General features: G+C 42.8%; 1 protein-coding gene across 1 annotated transcript in view; it reads right to left on the reverse strand.

The window, feature by feature from the left end:
• The window catches only part of RFWD3 (ring finger and WD repeat domain 3), a 47,377-nt gene that overhangs the window by 17,747 nt on the left and 5,832 nt on the right, over positions 1 to 23,798 (reverse strand). The window contains exons 3-6 of the mRNA XM_025371174.1: positions 14,535 to 14,737; positions 11,325 to 11,395; positions 5,828 to 6,022; positions 5,649 to 5,740 (exon numbers count right to left, since the gene is read on the reverse strand). Of these exons, the coding sequence (XP_025226959.1) occupies positions 5,649 to 5,740; positions 5,828 to 6,022; positions 11,325 to 11,395; positions 14,535 to 14,737 (561 nt within the window). The remainder of the gene's footprint in view (positions 1 to 5,648; positions 5,741 to 5,827; positions 6,023 to 11,324; positions 11,396 to 14,534; positions 14,738 to 23,798) is intronic.

The following is a 23,798-nucleotide window of genomic DNA, read 5'->3' on the forward strand; positions in this document are numbered from 1 at the left end:
CAAAAAAAAAAAAAAAAAAAAAAAAAAAAAAAAAAATAGGCATAACGAGGAACAATGTATCATAAAAGGACACAATCACCAAGAATAACAGTCATACATTTGTATGTACCTAAAAAGTCTCAAAATATGAAATGCAAAGACAGAATTCCATTCCAGTAAGATATGCAAGAAAAAGACATGAAAATTAGAAGAGATAAAGTTGCCCTTATTCATTTTTACGGCAAATTTAAGAGAACCCACAAATGATTACAGTTTAGCAAGGCTGCTGGACTCAAGACCAAAAAGATTAGATCAACAGCATTCCCCATATCAGATAACTGATTAGTAAATGTAAGTTAAAAAATTTTATTCACAACAATTTTAACAGCAATCTAGAAATAGAGTCATGTGCAGCTTAATGATGCGGGCATGTTCTGAGAAATGTGTTGTTAGGCGATTTCGTCATGTGAACATTACAGAATGTACTTACAGAAACCTATACAGTATAGCCTACTACACACCTAAGCTATATACTGCTGCTCCCAGGCTACAAACGTGTATAGTATGTTACCATACTGAATCTGAATACTGTAGGCAACTGTAATATAATGGTACTTATGTATCTAAACACAGAAAAGGTAATGCATTGAAGTAAGATTTTTTTTTTTTTTTTTTTTGCCTGAGTCTCGCTCCATTGCCCAGGCTGGAGTGCATTGGCGTGATCCAGGCTCACTGCTATATTCGCCCCCGGGTTCAAGAGATTCCCTCGCCTCAGCCTCCCGAGTAACTGAGATGACAAGCGCCTGCCACCATGCCCAGCTAATTTTTACATTTTTAGTAGAGACAAGGTTTCACCATGTTGCCCAGGCTGTTCTCAAACTCCTGGCCTCAAGTGATCCACCTGCCTCGGCCTCCCAAAGTGCTGGGATTACAGGTGTGAGCCACCACGCCCGGCGCACTAAGACATTTCAATGATTACGATATCACTTACGTAACAGAATTTTCAGTTCCATTATAATCTTAGGGGGCCACCATCGTGTATATAATCTGTCATTGACCCAAAGGTCATTATGTAAAGTAAAAGGCTAGGTAGGACCTTTATGAAGCAAAATACTTGTGAAAGACACAAGAAAACAGTAAATAAATGGAAGGATATTACATAAAGTTCATGACTGAAAAGACTCACTATCACAAATATGGTACTTCTCAAGTTACTCCACAATAATTTTTTAATGCAATTTCAATCAACATCCCAAAGTTTTTTTCATGGAACTTAACAAATTAATTTTTAAAAATTAATATGAAGAACAATGACAAAAATAGCAAAAAAAACTTTTGCAGAACAAAGCACTTTTGCAGAACAAAGTGGGGTGACATATATTAAAGCTACAATAAATTATAACTTGGAATATTGGAGAAAGAATTAACAAAAAGACCGCGGAACAAAAGAGTACAGTAGTGTCCCCTTATCTAGTTTCATTTTCCATGGTTTTCGGTATCTGTGATCAACCACAACCCACAAAACTTGAGATATGTTGAGAGAGAGATTAAGAACACATTCACATAACTTATTAGTATATTGGTATAATTGCTTTATTTTATTATTATTTATTGTTGTTAATCTCTTACTGTTCCTAATTTATAAATTAACCTTTAGGTTTGTATGTAAAGGAAAAAACATACACTGGTTTCAGGCATTCACTGGGGGCTCCTGGAATGTATTCCTTGTGGCTAACAGGGGACTACTGTAGCCCATTCATACATGGAAACTTAATTTTTTTTTTTTTTTTGAAATGAAATCTCTCTCTGTTGCCCAGGCTGGAGTGCAGTGGCGTGATCTCGGCTCACTGCAACCTCCGCCTCCTCCCGGTTTCAAGCGATTATCCTGCCTCCGCCTCCCGAGTAGCTGGGATTACAGGTGTGTGCCACCACGCCCAGCTAATTTTTGTATTCTTAGTAGAGACAGGGTTTCACCATGTTGGTCAGGCTGGTCTCGAACTTTTGACCTCGTGATCTGCCCGCCTCGGCCTCCCAAAGTACTGGGATTACAGGCGTGAGCCAATGCACCCAGCTGGAAACTTAATTAAGAATAGAAGTAGCAATGAAAATTTGTACAGAAAAATATACTACTTAGTAAATTATGAGTCAGGTGTGGTGGCATGTGCCTGTACTTCCAGCTACATGGGATGCTAAGGTTGGGGAACTGCTTGAGCCTAGGAGTTTGATGGCGCCACTGCACTCTGGCCTTTGTGACAGAGCAAGACCCTGTCTTAAAAAAAAATTCTTTTTGGCCGGGCGTGGTAGCTCACGCCTGTAATCCCAGCACTTTGGGAGGCAGAGGTGGGTGGATCATGAGGTCAAGAGTTCAAGATCAGCCTGGCCAAGATGGTGAAACCCCATCTCTATTAAAAATACAAAAAATTAGCCAGGCATGGTGGCATGCCCTATAGTCGCGGCTACTCATAAGGCTGAGGCAGGAGAATCACTTAAACTCAGGAGGCGGAGGTTGCAATGAGCTGAGATTGCACCACTGCACTCTAGCCTGGGCGACAGAGCGAGACTCTGTCTCAAAGTAAATAAATAAATAAAATTCACAAAGGTATGAAAAAATGAGAAATCTCTCATGTTTTTTTAAACAAGAAAAGTTTAAGTTAGAAGAATAATTTGACAATATTTAGGTAAAGCAGAAATTAAATGTGCCTTATAATAAAGCAATTCCATTGCTAGACCTATCTCTCTGCAGCATGGCTAATGTTAACAAGTGGAGACAACCTAAATGTCTACCAATGTAAAATACAATCAGATAATTTTTTTTTTTGAGACAAGAGTTTCACTATTGTTGCCCAAGCAGGAGTGCAATGGTGCGATCTCGGTTCACTGAAACCTCGGTCTCCTGGGTTCAAGCTATCCTCCTGCCTCAGTCTCCCGAGTAGCTAGGACTACAGGTGCATGCCACCATGCCCAACTAATTTTTTGTATTTTTAGTAGAAATGGGGTTTCACCATGTTGGCCAGGCTGGTCTCGAACTCCTGACCTCAGATGATCTGCCCACCTCAGCCCCCCAAAGTGCTGGGATTACAGGTGTGAGCCACCACGCCTGGCCTAAACAGATTAATTTTGACTAGGGAACTAGAATATTATCAAGAAATTGAAATGAAAAGAAAAAAAAAGAGAGCCCCATGGATCAACTAGGACACACTCCCAAAGCATAATATTAAGCAAAAAAGCAAGCTACAGAAGAAAAAAATTATAAACTAACATTTGCATAAAGTATAAAAACTTTCTGGACGGGTGTGGTGCCTCACGCCTATAATCTCAGCACTTTGGGAGTCCGAGGTGGGTTGATCACAAGGTCAGGAGTTCCAGACCAGCCTGACCAACATGGTGACACCCCATCTCTACTAAAAATACAAAAAAAATTAGCTGGGCATGGTGGTGGGCGCCTATAATCCCAGCTACTTGGGAGACTGAGGCAGGAGAATCGCTTGAACCTGGGAGGCGAGAAGTTGCAGTGAGCCAAGATCACACCATTGCACTCTAGCCTGGGCAACAAGAGCAAAACTCCATCTCAAAACAAACAAACAAACCAAAAACCCAAACAAAACTTTCTATATCATACTATGTATAATTTACAAATACAAATATAGCTAATCAAACACAGAATCACTCTTGGGAATGATGAACACCTAATTCATGAAAGTAGTTCTCTATGGAATTCTAGTGTACCTTTTTCATTTTCTTTTTGAGCGAGTCTTGCTCTGTCGCCCAGGCTGGAGTGCAGTGGCACAATCTTGGCTCACAGTAACCTCCGCCTCCCAGGTTCAAGCGTTTCTCGTGCCTCAGCCTCCTGATTTGCTGGGATTACAGGCATGCACCACCACATCCGGATAACTTTTTGTATTTTTAGTAAAGACAGGGTTTTGCCATGTTGCTCAGGCTGGTCTCAAACTCCTGAGCTCAGGCAATCTGCCTACCTCAGCCTCCCAGAGTGCTAGGATTACAAGCATGAGCCACCGTGCCTGGCCCTTCTACTGAATCTATAACTTACTACTTCTTTAAAATTTTCTTTCCTTTTTTTCCTTCTTAGGTCTGACCTAGTCAACAGATTTATCTTTATTTTTACTTTTATGATACAGGGTCTTGCTCTGTCACCCAGGCTACAGTGCAATGGCATAACCACAGCTCAGCCACAACCTCCTGGGCTCAAGAAATCCTCTCTCCTAAGTAGCTGAGACTACAGGTGTGTACCACTACACACGGCTAATTTTTTTCATTTTTACTAGAGACAAGGTCTCACAATGTTGCCCATGCTGGTCCCAAACTCCTGGTCTCAAGCAGTCCTCCTGCCTCGGCCTTCCAAAGTGCTGGGATTACAGGCATGAGCCACTACACCCAGCCTATTTCTTTTCAAAAAGGCTCAAAGCAATATGGTAAAATATTAAGATTTGATAAAACTGGGTACAAGGCTGTTCGTTTTATTAGTCTGTATTGGCATTTTGAAATTCCTTACTTTTTCTAATGAGGCTGGAGAGTATACTAACTGCTTATTGTAATCAGTGAATTGTTTTTAAATACAATCACCCTTAACAGCCACATCTATAGATTTTGCCTTTTCAACAAAATTTCACTCTGTACACACCTTCCATTATTTAAAAATGCTACAAGTGAGTACTGGTTGGATCAAATGAGTAAAAACAAGGAAGAAAATTAAAATAATCTGTACAGTGACTACCTATAGTATTTTTTTTCTTTCTTTAAAAAAAATTTTTAAATAGAGACAGGATCTCACTATGTTGGCCAGGTTGGTCTTGAACTCCCCGCCTTAAGCAATCCTTTTGCCTTGGCCTCCCAAAGTGCTGGGATTACAAGAGTGAGCCACTGAACCAGCTGTATTTTCTTTTTCTAGTTCACAAAAATGCAATGACACTAATAACATGTTTCCACAGGACAACATACGCACATTTCAACATTGTATAGTATTCTGTTCATGCACACACCACCATTCACTCAATTAAGCAATCCCCTTGCCTTAGATTTTTAACAATGCTAAATGAAGTTTCATTAAGTAAATCTTTGTACACAGTCTTCAATGCTTCTTTAGAACAAATGCCTGAACAATTATTACTAGATCAAAGGCTTTAGAGACACATTTCCAAGGATGTCTCAAAATGACTTTGCCTGTGTACATCCTAACCAGTAAAGTGTGAGAGAACCCATGTCCCTGCACCTTTCTCAATGGTGTGTATGTTCTTCAATATTTTTGAAGCATATACTGACTGGTGTTACTAGCAACTGTTCATGTGCTTCCAAAATCCTGGTGATTTTTTACATTGCACAGCATGTGCAAAGCTTCACTTATGAGTCTTCTGTATGGAGAACTGCTGTGGGGGGCTCAGGGATATGAGAAGCAAAAATGGCAACAGTTAAGTAATGTGCCAGATCCTTGTGTTTAATGCTCTATGTAAGGCCAACGATGCAGACTTCCTTAAGAAGATGATCAGACATGAATTATAAATAACAGCGTTAAAACATACTGTCAATGATCCCCAGAGATCCCAAGTCACAGGTCAAGTAAAACCTCACTATGAGTGACTCATACCTCGTTTTTCAAATGTGCCTACAATGAACCAAAACGGAACATTCCAGTCAGGCATACTCTCACCACCTACCTTTTCATGCGCTCCTGTTCACTAGTGTCCAAAGCTCTCAGGGTTCGGGCATAAAGGACGACAATGTCACTGTGCCTGGCTTTCTTGTTGCACTAAAGAACCCAATAGGACATAATTAGAGTGGTTCTAGGAATCTGCCTGACTTAACATGTTAACGTGTCCTTACCTATGGTCCTTACCTGGGGACATTTTCGTACTTGTCCTTTGAGCCACGTGGAAATGCAACTATACCCAAAGAGATGACCACAGCGTAATGCTGAGAGCCGGTGGTCTCCAGCACTGGTCCACTGTTCCAGACATATTGTACAAGTGTCCCCTTCTTCCTCATCCACAGAGGCAGAAGGTAGCAGAGGCTCGGACTTCTGGGGAGATGGCTAGATGGAAACCAGAATATATTCAAATTAGAGAAAATGTAAAATCAATCTTCTTTTTATTTTTTGAGACGGAGTCTCGCTCTGTCACCCAGGCTGGAGTGCAGTGGCCGGATCTTAGCTCACTGCAAGCTCCGCCTCCCGAGTTCACGCCATTCTCCGGCCTCAGCCTCCTGAGTAGCTGGGACTACAGGCGCCTGCCACCTCGCCTGGCTAGTTTTTTGTATTTCTTAATAGAGACGGGGTTTCACCGTGTTAGCCAGGATGGTCTTGATCTCCTGACCTCGTGATCCGCCCGTCTCGGCCTCCCAAAGTGCTGGGATTACAGGCTTGAGCCACCGCGCCCGGCCTGTAAAATCAATCTTGAAGAAGATGTGCAACTAACAAGTTAACAAAAGTAGAAAAAAGAGATACAAACAATTAAAAGGGCTACAGAAAACTTGTAACACCTATGAATCACTTGTCATTCTTTCTAGGATGCAATGTGGCAAAATACAAGCTATGAAAACTATGCTACTCTTTAATCTTATAAAATTCTTGGATACTTTTTCCTTCACTCAAAGGAAGAAAAGCAGCTATCATATAAAGAATAGCAGCTATAAAATATTTAGCTTATGTGTATCAGAGGAAAAAAAAGAAAACAAAGAAAGGATACAAATGCTTACAAGAAAACACAATGGTCAATAAGTGTTTGCTTATAATTAAAGAAATGCAAATTAAAGAGACCATTTTTCATCTATTAGACTGGTATAAATTAACGTCTGATGACACCAATAACTGCTGAGGGTAAATGAGAAATGGACATGCTTATATACTGCTTCCTTACATATAAAGCGGCACAGATTTCTGGAGCAGTATTTGGCATTATCCATGGAAATTAAAACACATATATCTTTCCTTTGGCATAGCAATCTCTCTGCTAGAGGTATCTCATGGATATACAGTCATGCATTGCTTGACAACAGGAATACATTCTGAGAAATGCATCTTTAGGCGATTTCGTCATTGAATGATCCCAGAAGTACTTAAACAAACCTAGATTGTGTCAACTATTATATACTTAGGCAACAAACCTGTACAGCATGTTACTGTACCAAATACTGCAGGCAACTGTAGCACAGTGGTATCTGTGTATCTAAACATAGAAAAGGCACAATAAAAATATGGTATTTTTTTTTTTTTAAGACAGAGTCTCGTTTTGTCGCCCAGGCTGGAGTGCAGTGGTGCAAGATCGTGGCTCACTGTAACCTCTGCCTCCTGGGTTCAAGTGATTCTCTTGCCTCAGCATCCCAAATAGCTGGGATTATAGGCACGAACCACCACACCTGGTTAATTTTTGTATTTTTAGTAGGGACAGGATTTCACCACATTGGCCAGGCTGGTCTTGAACTCCTGACCTCAAGTGATCCGACCACCTTGGTCTCCCAAAGGCTGGGGTTACAAGTGTGAGCCACTGCACCCAACCTGGTATTATAACCTAATGGGACAACCATCATATATGTGGTCTGTTGTTGACTGAACTATTATGCAGCCCATGATCATAGTCACAAATATTTTCTTTTTTTTTTTTGAGACAGAGTCTCACTCTGTCGCCCAGGCTGGAGTGCAGTGGCGCAAACTCAGCTCAATGCAAGCTCCACCTCCGGGGTTCACGCCATTCTCCTGCCTCAGCCTCCCGAGTAGCTGGGACTACAGGTGCCCGCCACTACACCTGATTTTTTGTATTTTTAGTAGAGACGGGGTTTCACAGTGTTAGCCAGGATAGTCTCGATCTCCTACCTCATGATCCACCCACCTCGATCATGATCCATCCCTCAAAGTGCAGGGATTGCATGAGCGACCACACATGGTCAGTCACAATTATTTTCGTTTTTTTTTTTTTTTTTTGAGACGGAGTCTTGCTCTGTCGCCCAGGCTGGAGTGCAGTGGCCGGATCTCAGCTCACTGCAAGCTCCTCCTGCCTCAGCCTCCCGAGTAGTTGGGACTACAGGCGCGCGCCACCTCGCCCGGCTAGTTTTTTTTTTTTGTATTTTTTAGTAGAGACAGGGTTTCACCGTATTAGCCAGGATGGTCTCGATCTCCTGACCTCGTGATCCGCCCGTCTCGGCCTCCCAAAGTGCTGGGATTACAGGCTTGAGCCACCACGCCCGGCTCAATTATTTTCTAAGATAATTATATAAGATTGTTCCAAGCAGGCAAGGTGTGGTAATTCACGCCTATAGTCCCAGCTCATTGGGAGGCCAAGGCAGGAGGATTGCTTCAGCTCAGGAGTTTGAAACCAGACTGGACAACATAGCAAAACCTTGTCTCTGTTAAAAATTTAAAAAAGTAGCCATGTGTGGTGGCACATGACTGTAGTCCCAGGTAGTCAGGAGGCTGAGGTAGAAGCATCACCTGAGCCACGGATATTGAGGCTGCAGTGAGTTATGATTGTGCCACTGCACTCCAGCATAAGGGACAGAATGAGACCCTGTCTCAAAAAAGTTCAGTGGAGCATGATTTCTATCAAGAAAAAAGTATTATTACCCTCCAAAGTAGTTGAGACAACACAGGCGTGTGCCACCATACACCAAACCATGCTTTATATAAGAAAAGAATTACTTCATTGGGTGCAATGGCTCATGCCTGTAATCCCAGAACTTTGGGAGGCCGAGGCAGGCAGATCACGAGGTCAGGAGATTGAGACCATCCAGGCCGACATGGTGAAACCCCGTTTCTACTAAAATACAAAAAAATTAGCCGGGTGTGACGGTGTGTGCCTGTAGTGCCAGCTGCTCAGGAAGCTGAGGCAGGGGAATCACCTGAACTTGGGAGGCGGAGGTTGCAGTGAGCCGAGATCGCACCACTGTACTCCAGCCTGGCAACACAGCGAGACTCCGTTTCAAAAAAAAAAGAAAAAATTAATTCAAAATGTATTTGTATGACGGAATGCCATGTATCTATTAATAAGAACAAGATTAGGCTAGGCATAGTGGCTCATGCCTGTAATCCCAGCACTTTGGGAGGCCAAGGCGGGCAGATCACGAAGTCAGGAAATCAAGACCATCCTGGCTAACACTGTGAAACCCCATCTCTACTTAAAAAAATAAAAAACAAAAAGTAGCCGGGCGTGGTAGCGGGCACCTGTAGTCCCAGCTACAGGAGGCTGAGGCAGGAGAATGGCATGAACCCAGGAGGCAGAGCTTGCAGTAAGCCGAGATCACGTCGCTGCAGTCCAGCCTGGGCAACAGAGCGAGACTCCGTTTCAAAAAAAAAAAAAAAAAAGATTCAATTTTATGTACTGATAACAGAAAGCTCTCCAAGATGTAGTAAGCTGGGAAAAATGAGCCAGACTCAAATAAAAACACAAAGAGCATATAGAAATATGCAAAATGTAGATAAATGATGTTTTGAGATTGGCAAAATTCACAGCAGATGTAAATAAATCATATTGAGGACAATGATGTATAGGTGTTATTTTATTTATTTTTTTTCTGAGATGGAGTCTCGCTCTGTTACCCAGGCTGGAGTGCAGTGGCATGAACTCCGCTCAGCGCAACCTCTGCCTCCTGGATTCAAGCAATTCTCCTGTCTCACCTTCCCGACTAGCTGGGACTACAGGCACACGCCACCATATCCGGCTACTTTTTGTATTTAGTAGAGATGGGGTTTCACCATGTTGGCCAGGCTGGTCTCAAACTCCTGTCCTCAGGTGATGTACCCACTTTGGCTTCCCACAGTGCTGGGATTACAGGTGTGAGCCACTGCGCCCAGCCAAGATTATTATTATTATTATTATTATTTTTTGAGACAAAGTATTACTCGGTCTCCCAAGCTGGAGCTCAGTGGCACTATCTGGGCTCACTGCAACCTCTGCTTCCCAGGTTCAAGCGATTCTCCTATCTCAGCCTCCTGAGTAGCTGCGATTATAGGTGCCTGCCATCACACCCAGCTAAGTTTTATATTTTTAGTAGGGATGGGGTTTTGCCATGTTGGCCAGGCTGGTCTTGAACTCCTGACCTCAGGTGATTTGCCCGCCTCGGCCTCCCACAGTGCTGGGATTATAGGCATGAGCCACCACGCCCAGCCCATTATTTTTAAAACTAAAAATTATCACTTACTAAACATATTCTGCCTGATAGTTTTTTTAAATTTTAATTTTTTTATTGAGACAGGGTCCTGCTCTGTTGCCCTGGAGTGCAGTGTTGTCATCATGGCTCACTGAAGCCTTGACCTTCCAGGATCAAGCAATCCTGCCTTAGCCTCCCTAAGTAGCTAGGACTACAGATGCATGCCACTACACCTGGCGAATGTGCTTAATAATTTATAAAGCACATTTATGTCTGTTTTTTCAACTGGTACTTAACCTTGTTGGCTAGACAGGACAGATTATTCTCAATACTCCTCCCTACCCATTTTTAAATCTAAGAGACAGCAGTTACACAAACAATGAGTAACTGGGATAGGATCCACACCTGGACCTCTTGCCTACAAAGCCTGCAAGCTTCCATGTTAACCTGCAGCCCCCCCGACCTTTTTGGTAGAGACCAAGTTTCACCATGTTGGCCAGGCTGGTCTCAAACTCCCGACTTCAGGTGATCCGCCTGCCTCGGCCTCCCAAAGTGCTGGGATTACAAGTGTAAGCCACTGTGCCCGGCCAAAACCCCAAACCTTTTATTTAAAAGGATATTCAGAGGCCAGGCATGGTGGTTCACACCTGTAATCCCAGCACTTTGGGAGGCCGAGGTGGGTGGATCATGAGGTCAGGAGTTCAAGACCAGTCTGGCCAGTATGGTGAAATCCCATCTCCACTTAAAATACAAAAATTAGCTGGGCATGGTGGCGCGTGCCTGTAGTCCCAGCTGCTCGGGAGGCTGAGGTAGGAGAATTGCTTTAACCCGGGAGGTGGAGATTGTGGTGAGCCAAGATCGCACCACTGCACTCCACCCTGGGCAACAGAGCGAGAGTCCGTCTCAGAAAAAAAAAAAAAAAAAAAAGGATATTCAAGTTGGGCATGGTGGCTCATGCCTACAATCTCAATGGTTTGGGAGGCTGAGGCAGGACGATCCCTTGCGCCCAGGAGTTCGAAACCAGCTAGATAATATAGTGAGACTCTGTCTACAAAAACCAAAAAATTTAGCCGAGTGTGGTGGCATTACCTGTAGTTCCAGCTACTCATGAGGCTGAAGTGGGAGGATCCCTTGAGTCCAGGAGTTTGAAGCTACAGGGAGTTATGATTGCATCACTGCACTCTAGACTAGGTGAGAGTGAGACCTAGTCTCTAAAAAAATAAAATAAAATAAAAATAAAATGATGTTCATATTACCTGTTTGGGGAGGGTCTTGCCTCCATCGATACATGTAACTTCTTGCTCTGCTGAGACACCTGCTAGTTGCTCTGCCAAGTCATTTCCAGAAATGATAGGATAGGTAAAATACAAAGTAAGATATGTCAGGTATTAGAAGCTAGCAGGAGACAGCCTGACTCACTAGTTTCCCATTTCTAATTGACAGTGTTCCTGCAAAAGGGATAACAATTTCCCCAGGTCCATCAGTGAATTTACTTTTAAAAATTTAGTTTGAATATTCTCAAACATACATAAAAGTAGACAGAACAGTACAGTTAAGCCACAAGTACCCATCACTCAATTTAAAAAATAATCAATATTTTGCCAATCTTGTTCCACCTAAGCCCCCATTCCATTATTTTCTTTTGGTTGGAATCCTTAACAAACCTTAAAATGTCATTATACTTGCAAAAACTTCTGCAACACTGACAAGAATTTTTTTTCTTTTTTGACATGAACACTGTGTAATTATTATACCTAACAATATTAACAATAATCCTCCAATACCACTGAATACCCAGGCATCCAGTTCATATTCAAAATTTCCTAACAGTTTTCTCCTGCCTCAGCCTCCTGAGTAGCTGGGACTACAGATGCACGCTGCCAGGCCCAGCTAATTTTTTGTATTTTTAGTAGAGACGGGGTTTCACCATGTTAGCCAGGATGGTCTCGATCTCCTGACCTTGTGATCCGCCCGCCCCGGCCTCCCAAAAAATTTCCCGATAGTTTTAAAGCTGCTCTCTACAGATTTATTGCAATCAGAATCCAAAAAAGGTCTCCATGATGAGCTTGTGATGTCTCTTAAGTCTTTTTCATTTTATTACAATTCCCCCTCATCCATTTTTTCCCCTCTGTCATTCATTTGTCAGGTCATTTGTCTTATGAAAAGTCCTACACAACCTGGATTTGGCTGATTGCTTCTTCATGAAATTGTTTAACTTTTATATACAATAAATTGAGCATTGTGCAACCATCACCATAACCCAATTTAAAATATTTCTATCAGCCCACAAAGATCCTTTATGCCCATTTAGAGTCACTTCACATTTGCACCTGCAGCCCCAGGCAACCACTAATATTGTCTCTGTAGATCTGCCTTTTCTGGACATTTTACGTAAGTGGAATCATAAACTATGTTGGTTTGCTGTTACATAAAACATTAAAAATTGTCCACACGGATTTGAGATATTCTCTTCACAATATGTTAAATTTCCATATACATTCAGGTCTAGAAAGATGTTCCATTTGTAGACTGTTCTACATTTTTAATTTAAATGATTACATCTCTGAGGTATTATCTTGTTCCTCCACCCCTTTTTCTACAAACTATGCAAACTGGTGGTTAGAAAAGAGTCTTGAGCAGATTCAGGGTTTTTTTTTTTTTTTTGGCATTGGTGGTGGGGGACTGGTGTGTGTGTGTGTACAGTATTCCTAAGTGGCATGACTATTTCTGATTGCAGCACATTAAAAGGCACATACGGTCTTGCTATCCTATTTTTTTGAGATGCTAAGATTGACCAACGGGTTCAGGTGGTATCATCCTGGTCCTTGTATTAAAAAGAATCCCATCAACCCCGCAACCTAATGGTTTTAGGATCCACTGATGATCTTTGCCTAGACATATAATTTCATTAGGAGTCACAAAATGATGACTTTTCTATCGTTCCTGCTGCAATTAGCTGAAATTTTTCTATTAAAAAAACCTTCAGCCGGGCGCGGTGGCTCACACCTGTAATCCCAGCACTTTGGAAGTCCAAGGTGAGCGGATCACGAGGTCAGGAGATCGAGACCACCCTGGCGAACACGGTGAAACCCCATCTCTACTAAAAATAAAAAAAAATTAGCCGGGCATGGTGGCGGGCGCCTGTAGTCCCAGTTTCTCAGGAGGCTGAGGCAGGAGAACGGCGTGAACCCGGGAGGCAACAGAGTTTGCAGTGAGCGGAGATCGCACCACTGCACTCCAGCCTGCGAGACAGAGCGAGACTCCGTCTCAAAAAAAACAAAAACAAAAAAAAACAAACCTTCAAGCCTGGACAACATAGGGAGACCTCATAGCTACAAAAAAAATTAGCCAGGTGTGGTGGCACACACATGTAGTCCTAGCTACTCAGGTGGCTGAGGATCACTTTAGCCTGGGAGGTCAAGACTACAGTGAGCTGTGAATAAAAAACAACAAAAAAACCCCCTTCATCAACTATCTGGTTGTCCGAAATACAGTTTATACAGGAAGGCAAAATATTAATATATTCCTGACCCTTTATTTACTAGTTTTTGGAGTAATTAGTTGGGGTTCTAACTTACCATAGTGATAAATGAGGTTTTGGAAAATTATATAAATATGAACTTAAAGATTTTCATTGATTTATTATATTTCAATTCATAATCCAAGAATATTCTTTCAGTAGGAAAATATACTGAATGAGCACCCTCTGGGGATCAGAACTTTTTAAACATAAGCAGGACATCTACTTTAGGGGTCTCTGCCTACGACTGTTAAATAAAGTTCCACTTGCATAACACATAACATTATACTAGGACTCCAAAGTGTTAGCCTAGACAGGGTGCTGAATTTACAAAACTTTTAAATAAAGAATCTAGGCCGGGTGCAGTGGCTCATGTCTGTAATCCCAGCACTTTGGGAGGCTGAGGCAGGTGGATCTCTTGAGCTCAGGAGTTTACGACCAGCTGGGGGAACATGGAAAAACCCTGTCTCTACAAAAAAATTTTAAAAATTAGCCAGGTGTGGTGGTGTGTGCCTGTAGTCCTAGTTAGTGGGGAGGCTGAGGTGGGAGGATGGCTTGAGCCCAAGAAGTGGGTTGCAGTAAGGTGAGACTGTTGTTGCTGCACTCCAGTTGTCATTGGGGGGACAGAGCCAGACTTGCCTCAAAAAATTAAAAAAAAAAAAGAAAGAAAAAGAATTTACTTTCTCAGATGTCTAAAAAAGTGAAAGAGAATATAAAATGCCATTAAAAAGTGACTGACTCACTGGGTCACAAATTACATTAAGCTGTAAGTCAGATCAAATCCTCTCTATATAATTATGGCCAGTGATGGCTCTACAAAACAGGAATCCACAACACTTAGGGGAGAAAAGGGAAAGTGTCAAAGCACAAATCTAGTTTCTAGCCTTCTGAAGTTTAAGCTTTGGGGATGTTAGCCTTGTGAGTCCAAACCTGGTAAAATACTGACCTTCTAAAATGACAGCTCCAGATTCCTCTGCCTGGTCAACAACCCCTCCATACTCTGCAGAGCTGTCACTGTCAGAATCAGAACTACTAGACACCTGCAAGTCTTCAGACACAGGATTCCTAGTCTCTGAATCATAAGTGGCAGCTGGCAAGTCAGGCTGGGTCCTGCTCACCTGAAAGTAAGCATCCAATGGTGCTCTCAACCTATGTACACAGAAAGACAACAGAATTACAATACAATGAACTATCACCACAAAAACAATCTATAGTGATTTGAAGTAAATCCTATCACTTCAACCCATCTCCAAGCCATTAACTGCTGCCTTTGAAAGCTGAAGCAGGAATAGCAGATAAGGGGAGACTGGCCTCTTGGATATTATCTTTCACCACTCAACCACTGCTACATTAGCCCACACAGGAGCTTGATCCTTCTGTTAAAAGCCAATTCTATTTTACTGGCTATCTTGGCCATACTGTCAGTATCTTTAAAGGAGAAACTCAGCAATCTGTATGCTGGTATTAGGTAGCTGAAAAGGGAGGTGAGCAAGAAGAAAAAGGGCTTTGTTGCCCAAATATGGCCTCATGGGATTTTGCTATTGCAGCCACCTAGAGCAAGGTATTTTGGAGTACAGTACAGAGTCTGGCTTCTATAATTTCTTCACCTCTCATTTTAGGACAGTATTTTTCTTTTAAAATTTAAATAATGTTAGTTTTAAGATAAAAAACATAAATGATAATATGGTATCAAAAAAAAAAAATAACTTAGAATGATGAGAAGATCTGGGGCCAAATCTAATACTCCAAATCTATCTTGGCTGGCTGAGTTTAAAATAACCACTACTGTACCTCAGTTTCCCTGATTCCTGGAATAACAAAGCATACTCCAGCTTGAGCTGAGGAGTTTGAGGCCACTTATGTCACAGAATTAACGAAACTTTATATTTAGTAGAGATGGGGTCTTACCATGTTGGCCAAGCTGGTCTCGAACTCCTGACCTCAAATGATCCACCCACCTCGGCCTTCCAAAGTGCTGGGATTACAGGCATAAGCCACCACACCCAGACAAATTAATGAAACTTTTTATACTATAGCCAGGCATAGTGGTATGCTCCTGTAGTTCCAGCTACTTGGGAGGCCAAGGTGGGAGGATGGCTTGAGCCTGGGAGATTGAGGCTGCAGTGAGCCACGACAGCGCCCATACTCCAGCCTGGTTGTCAGAGCGAGACTTGTCTTAAAACAAAAACAAAAAAAAACCCAGAAAAATGACATCCAAAAAACTTGGGAGGCTTAGGCAGGAGGATCACTTGAGCCTGAGAGTTTGACGCCACAGTGTGTGAGTTATGATTGTGCTACTGCACTCCTGCCTGGGTACAAGAGTGAGACTCCATCTTCAAAAAAAAATAAAAAGAAAAAATAAAAATTAAAAAAACAGCTGACCGTGGTGGCTCACGACTGTAATCCCAGCACTCCTGGAAGGCCAAACCAGGAGGATTGCTTGAGGCCAGAAGTTTGAGACCAGACTAGCCAACAAAGTGAGACACCATCTCTATTAAAAAAAAATTTTAAAACAAAAGGGCATTCTAAACTTTAAAATATACCACCTCACTAATAATTACTAAGTATTACTGACAGACGACCTACTGTAAGTTCTAATAACTGACATTAAATAAAATATTGATTATTACCCAGAAAAATTGTTGGGGCCTGCTTACACAGAAAAATTTTGATTTCTAATAGTTTGGGTGCAATTTATTGATGAATTAGGGCTTTCTACTTAAAAAAAAAAAAAAAAAAAAAAAAAGATGACCGAATGCTAACTAGAACAAAATAAACACTACTTAGTGTCCAACTCAATAGACAGAAGATTTTTCGCCCTTTTAAAAAAAGAAATGTCAATAAATCGAAAGGAGAAATAGCAATCAAGTTGCTTTCTTTTTTGGAAACTGAGATATAATTAATATACTCCAAAATCCACAATTTAAAAGTGTACAATTCAGTGGGGTTTTTTTTTTTTTAGCATAACCACAAGGTTATGTAATCATAATCATAACCATTATCTGGTTCCAAAACATTTTTGTTACACCTAAAAGGGACCCTGTACCCACAAGCAGTCATTTCCCCTCCTATTTGGTAGTCATGTCCTCTCCTTCATTCTTGATTTTAGTACTTTGAGTCTTCTCTATTTTTTGGTTGGTCTAGCTAAAAGTCTGTCAATTTTGTTGATCTTTTAGAAGAACCAACTTTTTGATTAGTTCATTTTCTCTCATTTTTCTATTCTCTATTTTATTTATTTATATGCTAATCTTTATTATTTTATTCTGCCTGCCTGTGTTGGGTTGTGTTTGTTCTTTTGATTATTTAGGAGTGTGTTATTTAATTTCCACATGTTTGGTGTGCAAGAATCACACCCATGTAAGATGGTGAACTTAATCAGTAAATGTTGTGTATGTTGACTGCTCCAACGACCAGCCATTCCCCTCCCTCCCTCTCCTTGGGCTTCCCTATTCCCTGAGACAAAACAATACTGAAATTAGGCCAATTAGTAACCCTACAATGGCCTCAGTGTTCAATTAAGGGAAGAGTCACACATCTCTTACTTTAAATCACTAAGCTAAAGTGATTAAGCTTAGTGAGGAAGGCATGTCAAAAGCTGGGATAGGCCAGAAGCCAGGCCTTTTGCACCAATAGCCAAGTGGTGAATGCAAAGGAAAAGTTCCTGAAGAAAATTAAGTGCTACAAGCAAGGCTGATAAGACAGCCTTATTGCTGATATGGAGACAGTTTTAGTGGTCTGGATAGAAGATCAAACCAGCCACAACATTCCCTTAAGCCAATCCCTAATCCAGAGCAAGGCCCCAACTCTCTTTAATTCTATGAAGGCTGAGAGAAGTGAGGAAGCTGCAGGTGAAAAGCTGGAAGACAGCAGAGGCTGGTTCATGAGGTTTAAGGAAAGATACTGTCTTCATAAAATAAAAGTGCAAGAAGCAGCAGCAAGTGCTGACATAGAAACTGTACCAAGTTATCCAGAAGATCTAGCTAAGACAATTGATGAAAAGTGTGTACACTAAACAGATTCTCAGTGTAGAAGAAACAGCCTTCTATGGGAAGAAGATACCATGTAGGACTTCTGCAGCTAGAGAGAAGTCAACGCCTGGCTTCAAGGTTCAAAGGACAGGCTGACTCTCTTGGTTTTTTTTTTTTTTTGAGACGGAGTCTGGCTCTGTCGCCCAGGCTCGAGTGCAGTGGCCGGATCTCAGCTCACTGCAAGCCCCACCTCCCGGGTTCACGCCATTCTCCTGGCTCAGCCTCCCGAGTAGCTGGGAGTACAGGCGCCCGCCACCTCGCCCGGCTAATTTTTTTTGTATTTTAGTAGAGACGGGGTTTCACCGTGTTAGCCAGGATGGTCTCGATCTCCTGACCTCGTGATCCGCCCGTCTCGGCCTCCCAAAGTGCTGGGATTACAGGCTTGAGCCACCGCGCCCGGCTGACTCTCTTGTTAGGGGATAATGCTGCTGGTGACTTCAGCTGAAGCCGATGCTTTTTTTTTTTTTTTTTTGAGACGGAGCCTCTCTCTGTTGCCCAGGCTGGAGTGCAGTGGTGTGATCTTGGATCACTGCAAGCTCTGCCTCCCGGGTTCACGCCATTCTCCTGCCTCAGCCTCTTGAGTAGCTGGGACTACAGGCGCCCACCACCACACCTGGCTAATTTTTTGTATTTTTAGTAGAGACGAGGTTTCACCATGTTAGCCAGGATGGTCTCCATCTCCTGACCTTGTGATCCGCCCACCTCCGCCTCCCGAAGTGCTGGCATTACAGGCGTGAGCCGCCACACCTGGCCTATGTCTGTGCTCTCTAAAAGGAACTACAAAGCCTGGATAACAGTTTATCTGTTTAGATGATGTCTTACTGAGTATTCACTGAGTATTTTAAGCCCACTGTTGAAACCTACTATTCAGAAAAAAGGATTCCTTAAACATATTACTGCTCAGTGACAATGCACCCAGTAAACCAAGAGCTCTGAAGGTGATTAATGTTATTTTCTTTTTTTTTTTTTTTTTTGAGACGGAGTCTCGCTCTGTAGCCCAGGCTGGAGTGCAGTGGCCGGATCTCAGCTCACTGCAAGCTCCGCCTCCCGGGTTCACGCCATTCTCCGGCCTCAGCCTCCCGAGTAGCTGGGACTACAGGCGCCCGCCACCTCGCCCGGCTATTTTTTGTATTTCTTAGTAGAGACGGGGTTTCACCGTGTTAGCCAGGATGGTCTCGATCTCCTGACCTCGTGATCCGCCCATCTCGGCCTCCCAAAGTGCTGGGATTACAGGCCTGAGCCACCGCGCCCGGCCGATTAATGTTATTTTCATGTCTGTTAACATAACATATTCTGCAGTCCAACTTTCAAGACTTTTTATTTAAGAAATAAGGCCGGGCACAGTGGCTTACACCTGTAATCTCAGTACTTTAATGAAACAACATCTCTACAAAAAAACAGAAAAAATTAGCTGGGTGTGGTGGTTTGTGCCTTTAGTATCAGCTACTCTGTAGGCTGAGGCAGAGGATTACCTGAGCCTGGGGAGGTTGAGGCTGCAGTGAGCCATGATTACACCACTGTACTCCAGCCTGGGCAACAGAGTGAGACCCTGTCTCACAAAAAAAAAAAAAAAAAGAAAGAAAAAAAAAGAAATATTTTGTTGTGACTCTTAGCTATGGGAAAAAGCTTTATTTATTTATTTATTTATTTTTAATTTCTTAAGATGATAGCTGCCAGTGATTCCTCTAATGGATCTGGACAAAGTAAATCGAAAACCTTGAAAGGATCCACCATTTTTTTTTTTTGGAGACAGGGTCTGGCTCTGTCACTCAGGCTGGAGTGCAGTGGCACGATACTGACTCACTGGAACCTTTCACCTCAACCTCCTAAGTAGCTAGGACTACAGGCATACACCACCAAGCCCAGCTAATTTTTGTATTTTTTGTAGAGACAAGGTTTCAACATGTTGGCCAGGTGGGTCTTGAGCTCCTGAGCTCAAGCAATCTGCCCACTTCAGCCTCCCAAAGTGCTGGGATTACAGGCATGAGCTACTGCGCCTGGGGGATCCACCATCCTTGATGTCCCTAAGAACATTCATGATTCATGGGAGGAGACCAAAATATCAACATTAACAGAAATTTAGAAGAAGTTGATGTCAACTCTTACGGGTGACTTTGAGGGGCTCAATATTTTAGTTAAGGAAGTGACTGTAGATAGAAACAGCAAGAGAACTAGACTTAGAAGATGCGACTGAATTGATCTCATTCCTCGATTTTCCTTTCCCTCTTATTGGTTAGTTTATTGTTTATCCCACTGAATATCCATTACCTTAGGCAGGCCCCAGGGAAAATGATTTAGGCTTTTCACACTCTGCATTGCTCTGAGTCAAGAGTAGTCTTGCAAATGGGGTTTTCCAGAGAACCACCAGCCAGGTCACATAAAGATAATTCTCTGGGAATGAGGCTTTGAAGGTGCTCCAATCCCTCTGGTGCCTGCCAGGCTGCTGGTTTTTACTATCATTACAGGCAGATGATTTTCACAACTACCAAGGAGCTGGAGAAGGGGACAAGAATAAGGAATGCCATAGAGCTCATTGAGATTTGACTGTTTTTCTTTAAATAGCCCTCCCTGGATTGCTGTAAGCATTTAGTCAGTTTCCCAAATTATGAAAAAGTTGATCCTGACAAATTCTGCCAGTTGTTTCACTACTTTTATGGAGATAATTCTCTGTGGTCCTTACTCTGCCATTTTCGCTGACATCACCCAGGTTTTCTTTTTCTTTTTTTTTTTGAGATGGAGTCTCGCTCCGTGACCCAGGCTGGAGTGTCGTGGCGCAATCTCGGCTCACTGCAACCTCCACCTCCTGCCTTGGTCTCCTGAGTAGCTGGGATTACAGGCACCCGCCACCACACCCGGCTAATTTTTGTATTTTTAGTAGAGACAGGGTTTCACCATGTTGGCCAGGCTGGTCTCGAACTCATGACCTCAGGTGATTCGCCCACCTCGGCCTCCCGAAGTGCTGCGATTACAGGTGTGAGCCACTGTGCCTAGCCAGGTTTTCTTTTTAAACGGTGCTAAGCAACTTTACCAACTCCATTTCTTGAGATTCTGAGTGAACAGCAGCTATAGCTACCATAAGACTAAACACATAAGGAAAGCATTTTATAAGAGGATTTAATCAAATACAAACTAGAGTTAGGCTGTTGACAAGTATATCAAAAGAATTCTACATAAAACCCAGTAAAAAAGTGGTAAGACACTTTAAAAAAAATCACTCTTTAATACTGCTTTTATGTAGTAAAGAATTTCCAAAGTCAGGCAAGAACACAGGAAAGGAGAACTATGAAAACCAACATGAAGCAGTGCTAGGGTTTCTCCTTGGGAGCACAGATTTAGAACCCAAGAAATCCTCCTCCTTTCCTGCACTTACCGTCTTTGAATTAAATATATTTTGCTCCTTCCTTACTCTCTGTAGTCCTAAACTCCATATGCTCCATGAAAACAATATTGTAATCTGTGTTCACCACAGATTACAATATATCACCAATATATCTAAGTGATATATTACAATATATTCACCAATATATCTAGGGCAAAGTTTAGTCTCTCACACAGAGGAGTGTTATCAATATTTGATGAATGAGTGATGACCCCTGCAGCCAGAATGAAGCCGCCTCAAACAAATAAGAAGGGAGTTTGTGACCTCAGCTAAGCCTGTTGGGAAGAATAAGCTCACTACTTAGCTTTCTGTAGCTTTGGCTTCTTGGCTGACTGTGAGTCAAAAGCTGTTCACCTTGGCCTAGGCTTTCAACACCTGGCCCAGGGACAGTCTGTCAGATGAGTAAATGTCAAACACCGCACTGAGAAATTCATCTCAAGAACTTCAGAAGTTATAGTGATTAGTCCTGGGAAAGCTCATACTTTAGGGAAAAAAGTTTTAATCACATTTATCTGGCTCCAGAACTGATGTTATTTCCATTGAACTGCACACTTTCTGACCTTTTAGGTTATTCCCTTTGTGGAGACAGATTATGGCTGCCAAATAGCTTGACTGACATCTTTCAACATCTAAATTCTGTATAACTCTTTCCCTGAGCAGATTCTATAAGAAAAAAAATTTTTTTTAAGACAGAGCCATTCTTGTCACCCAGGCTAGATTACAAGATTTTGGCTCACTGCAACCTCCGCCTCCTAGGTTCAAGCAATTCTCATGCCTCAACCGCCCAAGTAGCTGGGACCACAGGTGTATGCCACCACATTCGGCTAATTTTTTATATTTTTAGTAGAGATGGGGTTTCGCCATGTTGGCCTTGAACTCTTGGCCTAAAGGGATCTGCCTGCCTTGGCCTCCCAAAGTTCTGGAATTACAGGTGTGAGCCACCATGCCCAGCCACATCGAACAATTTTCTCACTAGAGTTTGGCTTCTGTGTGGCTCTCTAGTGATTCTATTTTTCTTTGTAAGTTGGCATCTGGTTTATAAGTGCCACCCTTATGTTGGTTAATACAAGTCAGTGTGCCTGACCAAGCAGAATCCACTGTGCCTCCCCCAACAAGAATGAGTGCATGGATAAACAAGACTGAGGACTACTGCAAGAGGCCTCCTGACAGTCAGTCAGCTCCTGAAGACACCACTCACAACTCTCAGCCATGGAAAGTTGGCTCATATTTACTTTGGCACGGTCCCCAAATTACACCATAAGGTGCCTTCACCTATAACACCAATGTATGAAATCTTACCCTGCCTTTATAACGTGAGTAATGACATCTTAAAATAACAGACTATAGGCCGGGCGCAGAGGCTCACGCCTGTAATCCCTGCACTTTGGGAGGCCGAGGCGGGCGGATCACGAGGTCAGGAGATGGAGACCATCCTGGCCAACATGGTGAAACCCCGTCTCTACTAAAAATACAAAAAAATTAGCCGGGTGCGGTGATGGGCGCCTGTAGTCCCAGCTATTCGGGAGGCTGAGGCAGGAGAATGGTGTGAACCCGGGAGGCGGAGCTTGCAGTGAGCGGAGATCGCGCCACTGCACTCCAGCCTGGGCAACAGAGTGAGACTCCGCCTCAAAATAAATAAATAAATGAATAAATAAATAAACAGACTATAGCCAGGCCTGCAGGCACACGCCTATAATCCCACCTACTCAGGAAGCTGAGGCACAAAAATCGCTTGAACCCAGGAGCCAGAGGTCGTCGTGAGCTGAGGTAGAGCCATTGCACTCCAGTCTGAGTGACAGAGCAAGACTCTTGTCTTAAAAACAAAACAAAAAAAAAACCACAGTAATATGCATTTGCAACTCTTGTCAACACAGAACTAGGCATCTGTCATCCTTGATGGGCACTACAGACACTGGAGCCACAGTCATGGCAAGCCCAACACCAAAATCAGCAGGATCCATGAAAAAGAATGCTGAATCCAGATTCAGAAGGCACAATTCCAATCCAGCCTTATCACAACCAAATCACAAACTATCCCATCGGCTTCCTCATTTGTAAAACATGAGTAATGGATGACCTAGCTACCACTTTTTAGTACCATCTCAGTATTTTCACAGTGTTAGAAAACATCGGCATGGTTGAGTATGCCTGTAGTCCCAGCTAATCAAGAGGCTGAGGTAGGAAGATCGCCTGAGCCTGGGTAGGTCGAGGCTGCAGTGAGCTGTGATTGCACCACTATACTCCAGCCTGGGCAGCACAGTGAGACCCTGTCTCAAAAATAATAATAATTAAAAGAAGAAGAAAGAGAAAACAAAGGGATTTGATCGAAGCTTCCTCCATCTGCCTGTGTAGAAAACAGGGCAGATCCAGGTTCCAATACCCATGCTAACTCCTCTATGCTATAGCTATGAGACCCTGAACAAAGCCCTGTCTCAGGGTACAAGTTTCCTTCACATACAAATTAGAAGTCGAATTATATTTCTAAACATATTGAAAACACTTAGAAGACCAAGACCAGGCCGGGCGCGGTGGCTCAAGCCTGTAATCCCAGCACTTTGGGAGGCCGAGACGGGCGGATCACGAGGTCAGGAGATCGAGACCATCCTGGCTAACACGGTGAAACCCCGTCTCTACAAAAAAAAATACAAAAAACTAGCCGGGCGATGTGGCGGGCGCCTGTAGTCCCAGCTACTCGGGAGGCTGAGGCAGGAGAATGGCGTGAACCCGGGAGGCGGAGCTTGCAGTGAGCTGAGATCCGGCCACTGCACTCCAGCCTGGGCGACGGAGTCTCGCTCTGTCGCCC

Source organism: Theropithecus gelada, chromosome 20 (genome assembly GCF_003255815.1).
Source record: "Theropithecus gelada isolate Dixy chromosome 20, Tgel_1.0, whole genome shotgun sequence".
NCBI classification, from domain to species: domain Eukaryota; kingdom Metazoa; phylum Chordata; class Mammalia; order Primates; family Cercopithecidae; genus Theropithecus; species Theropithecus gelada.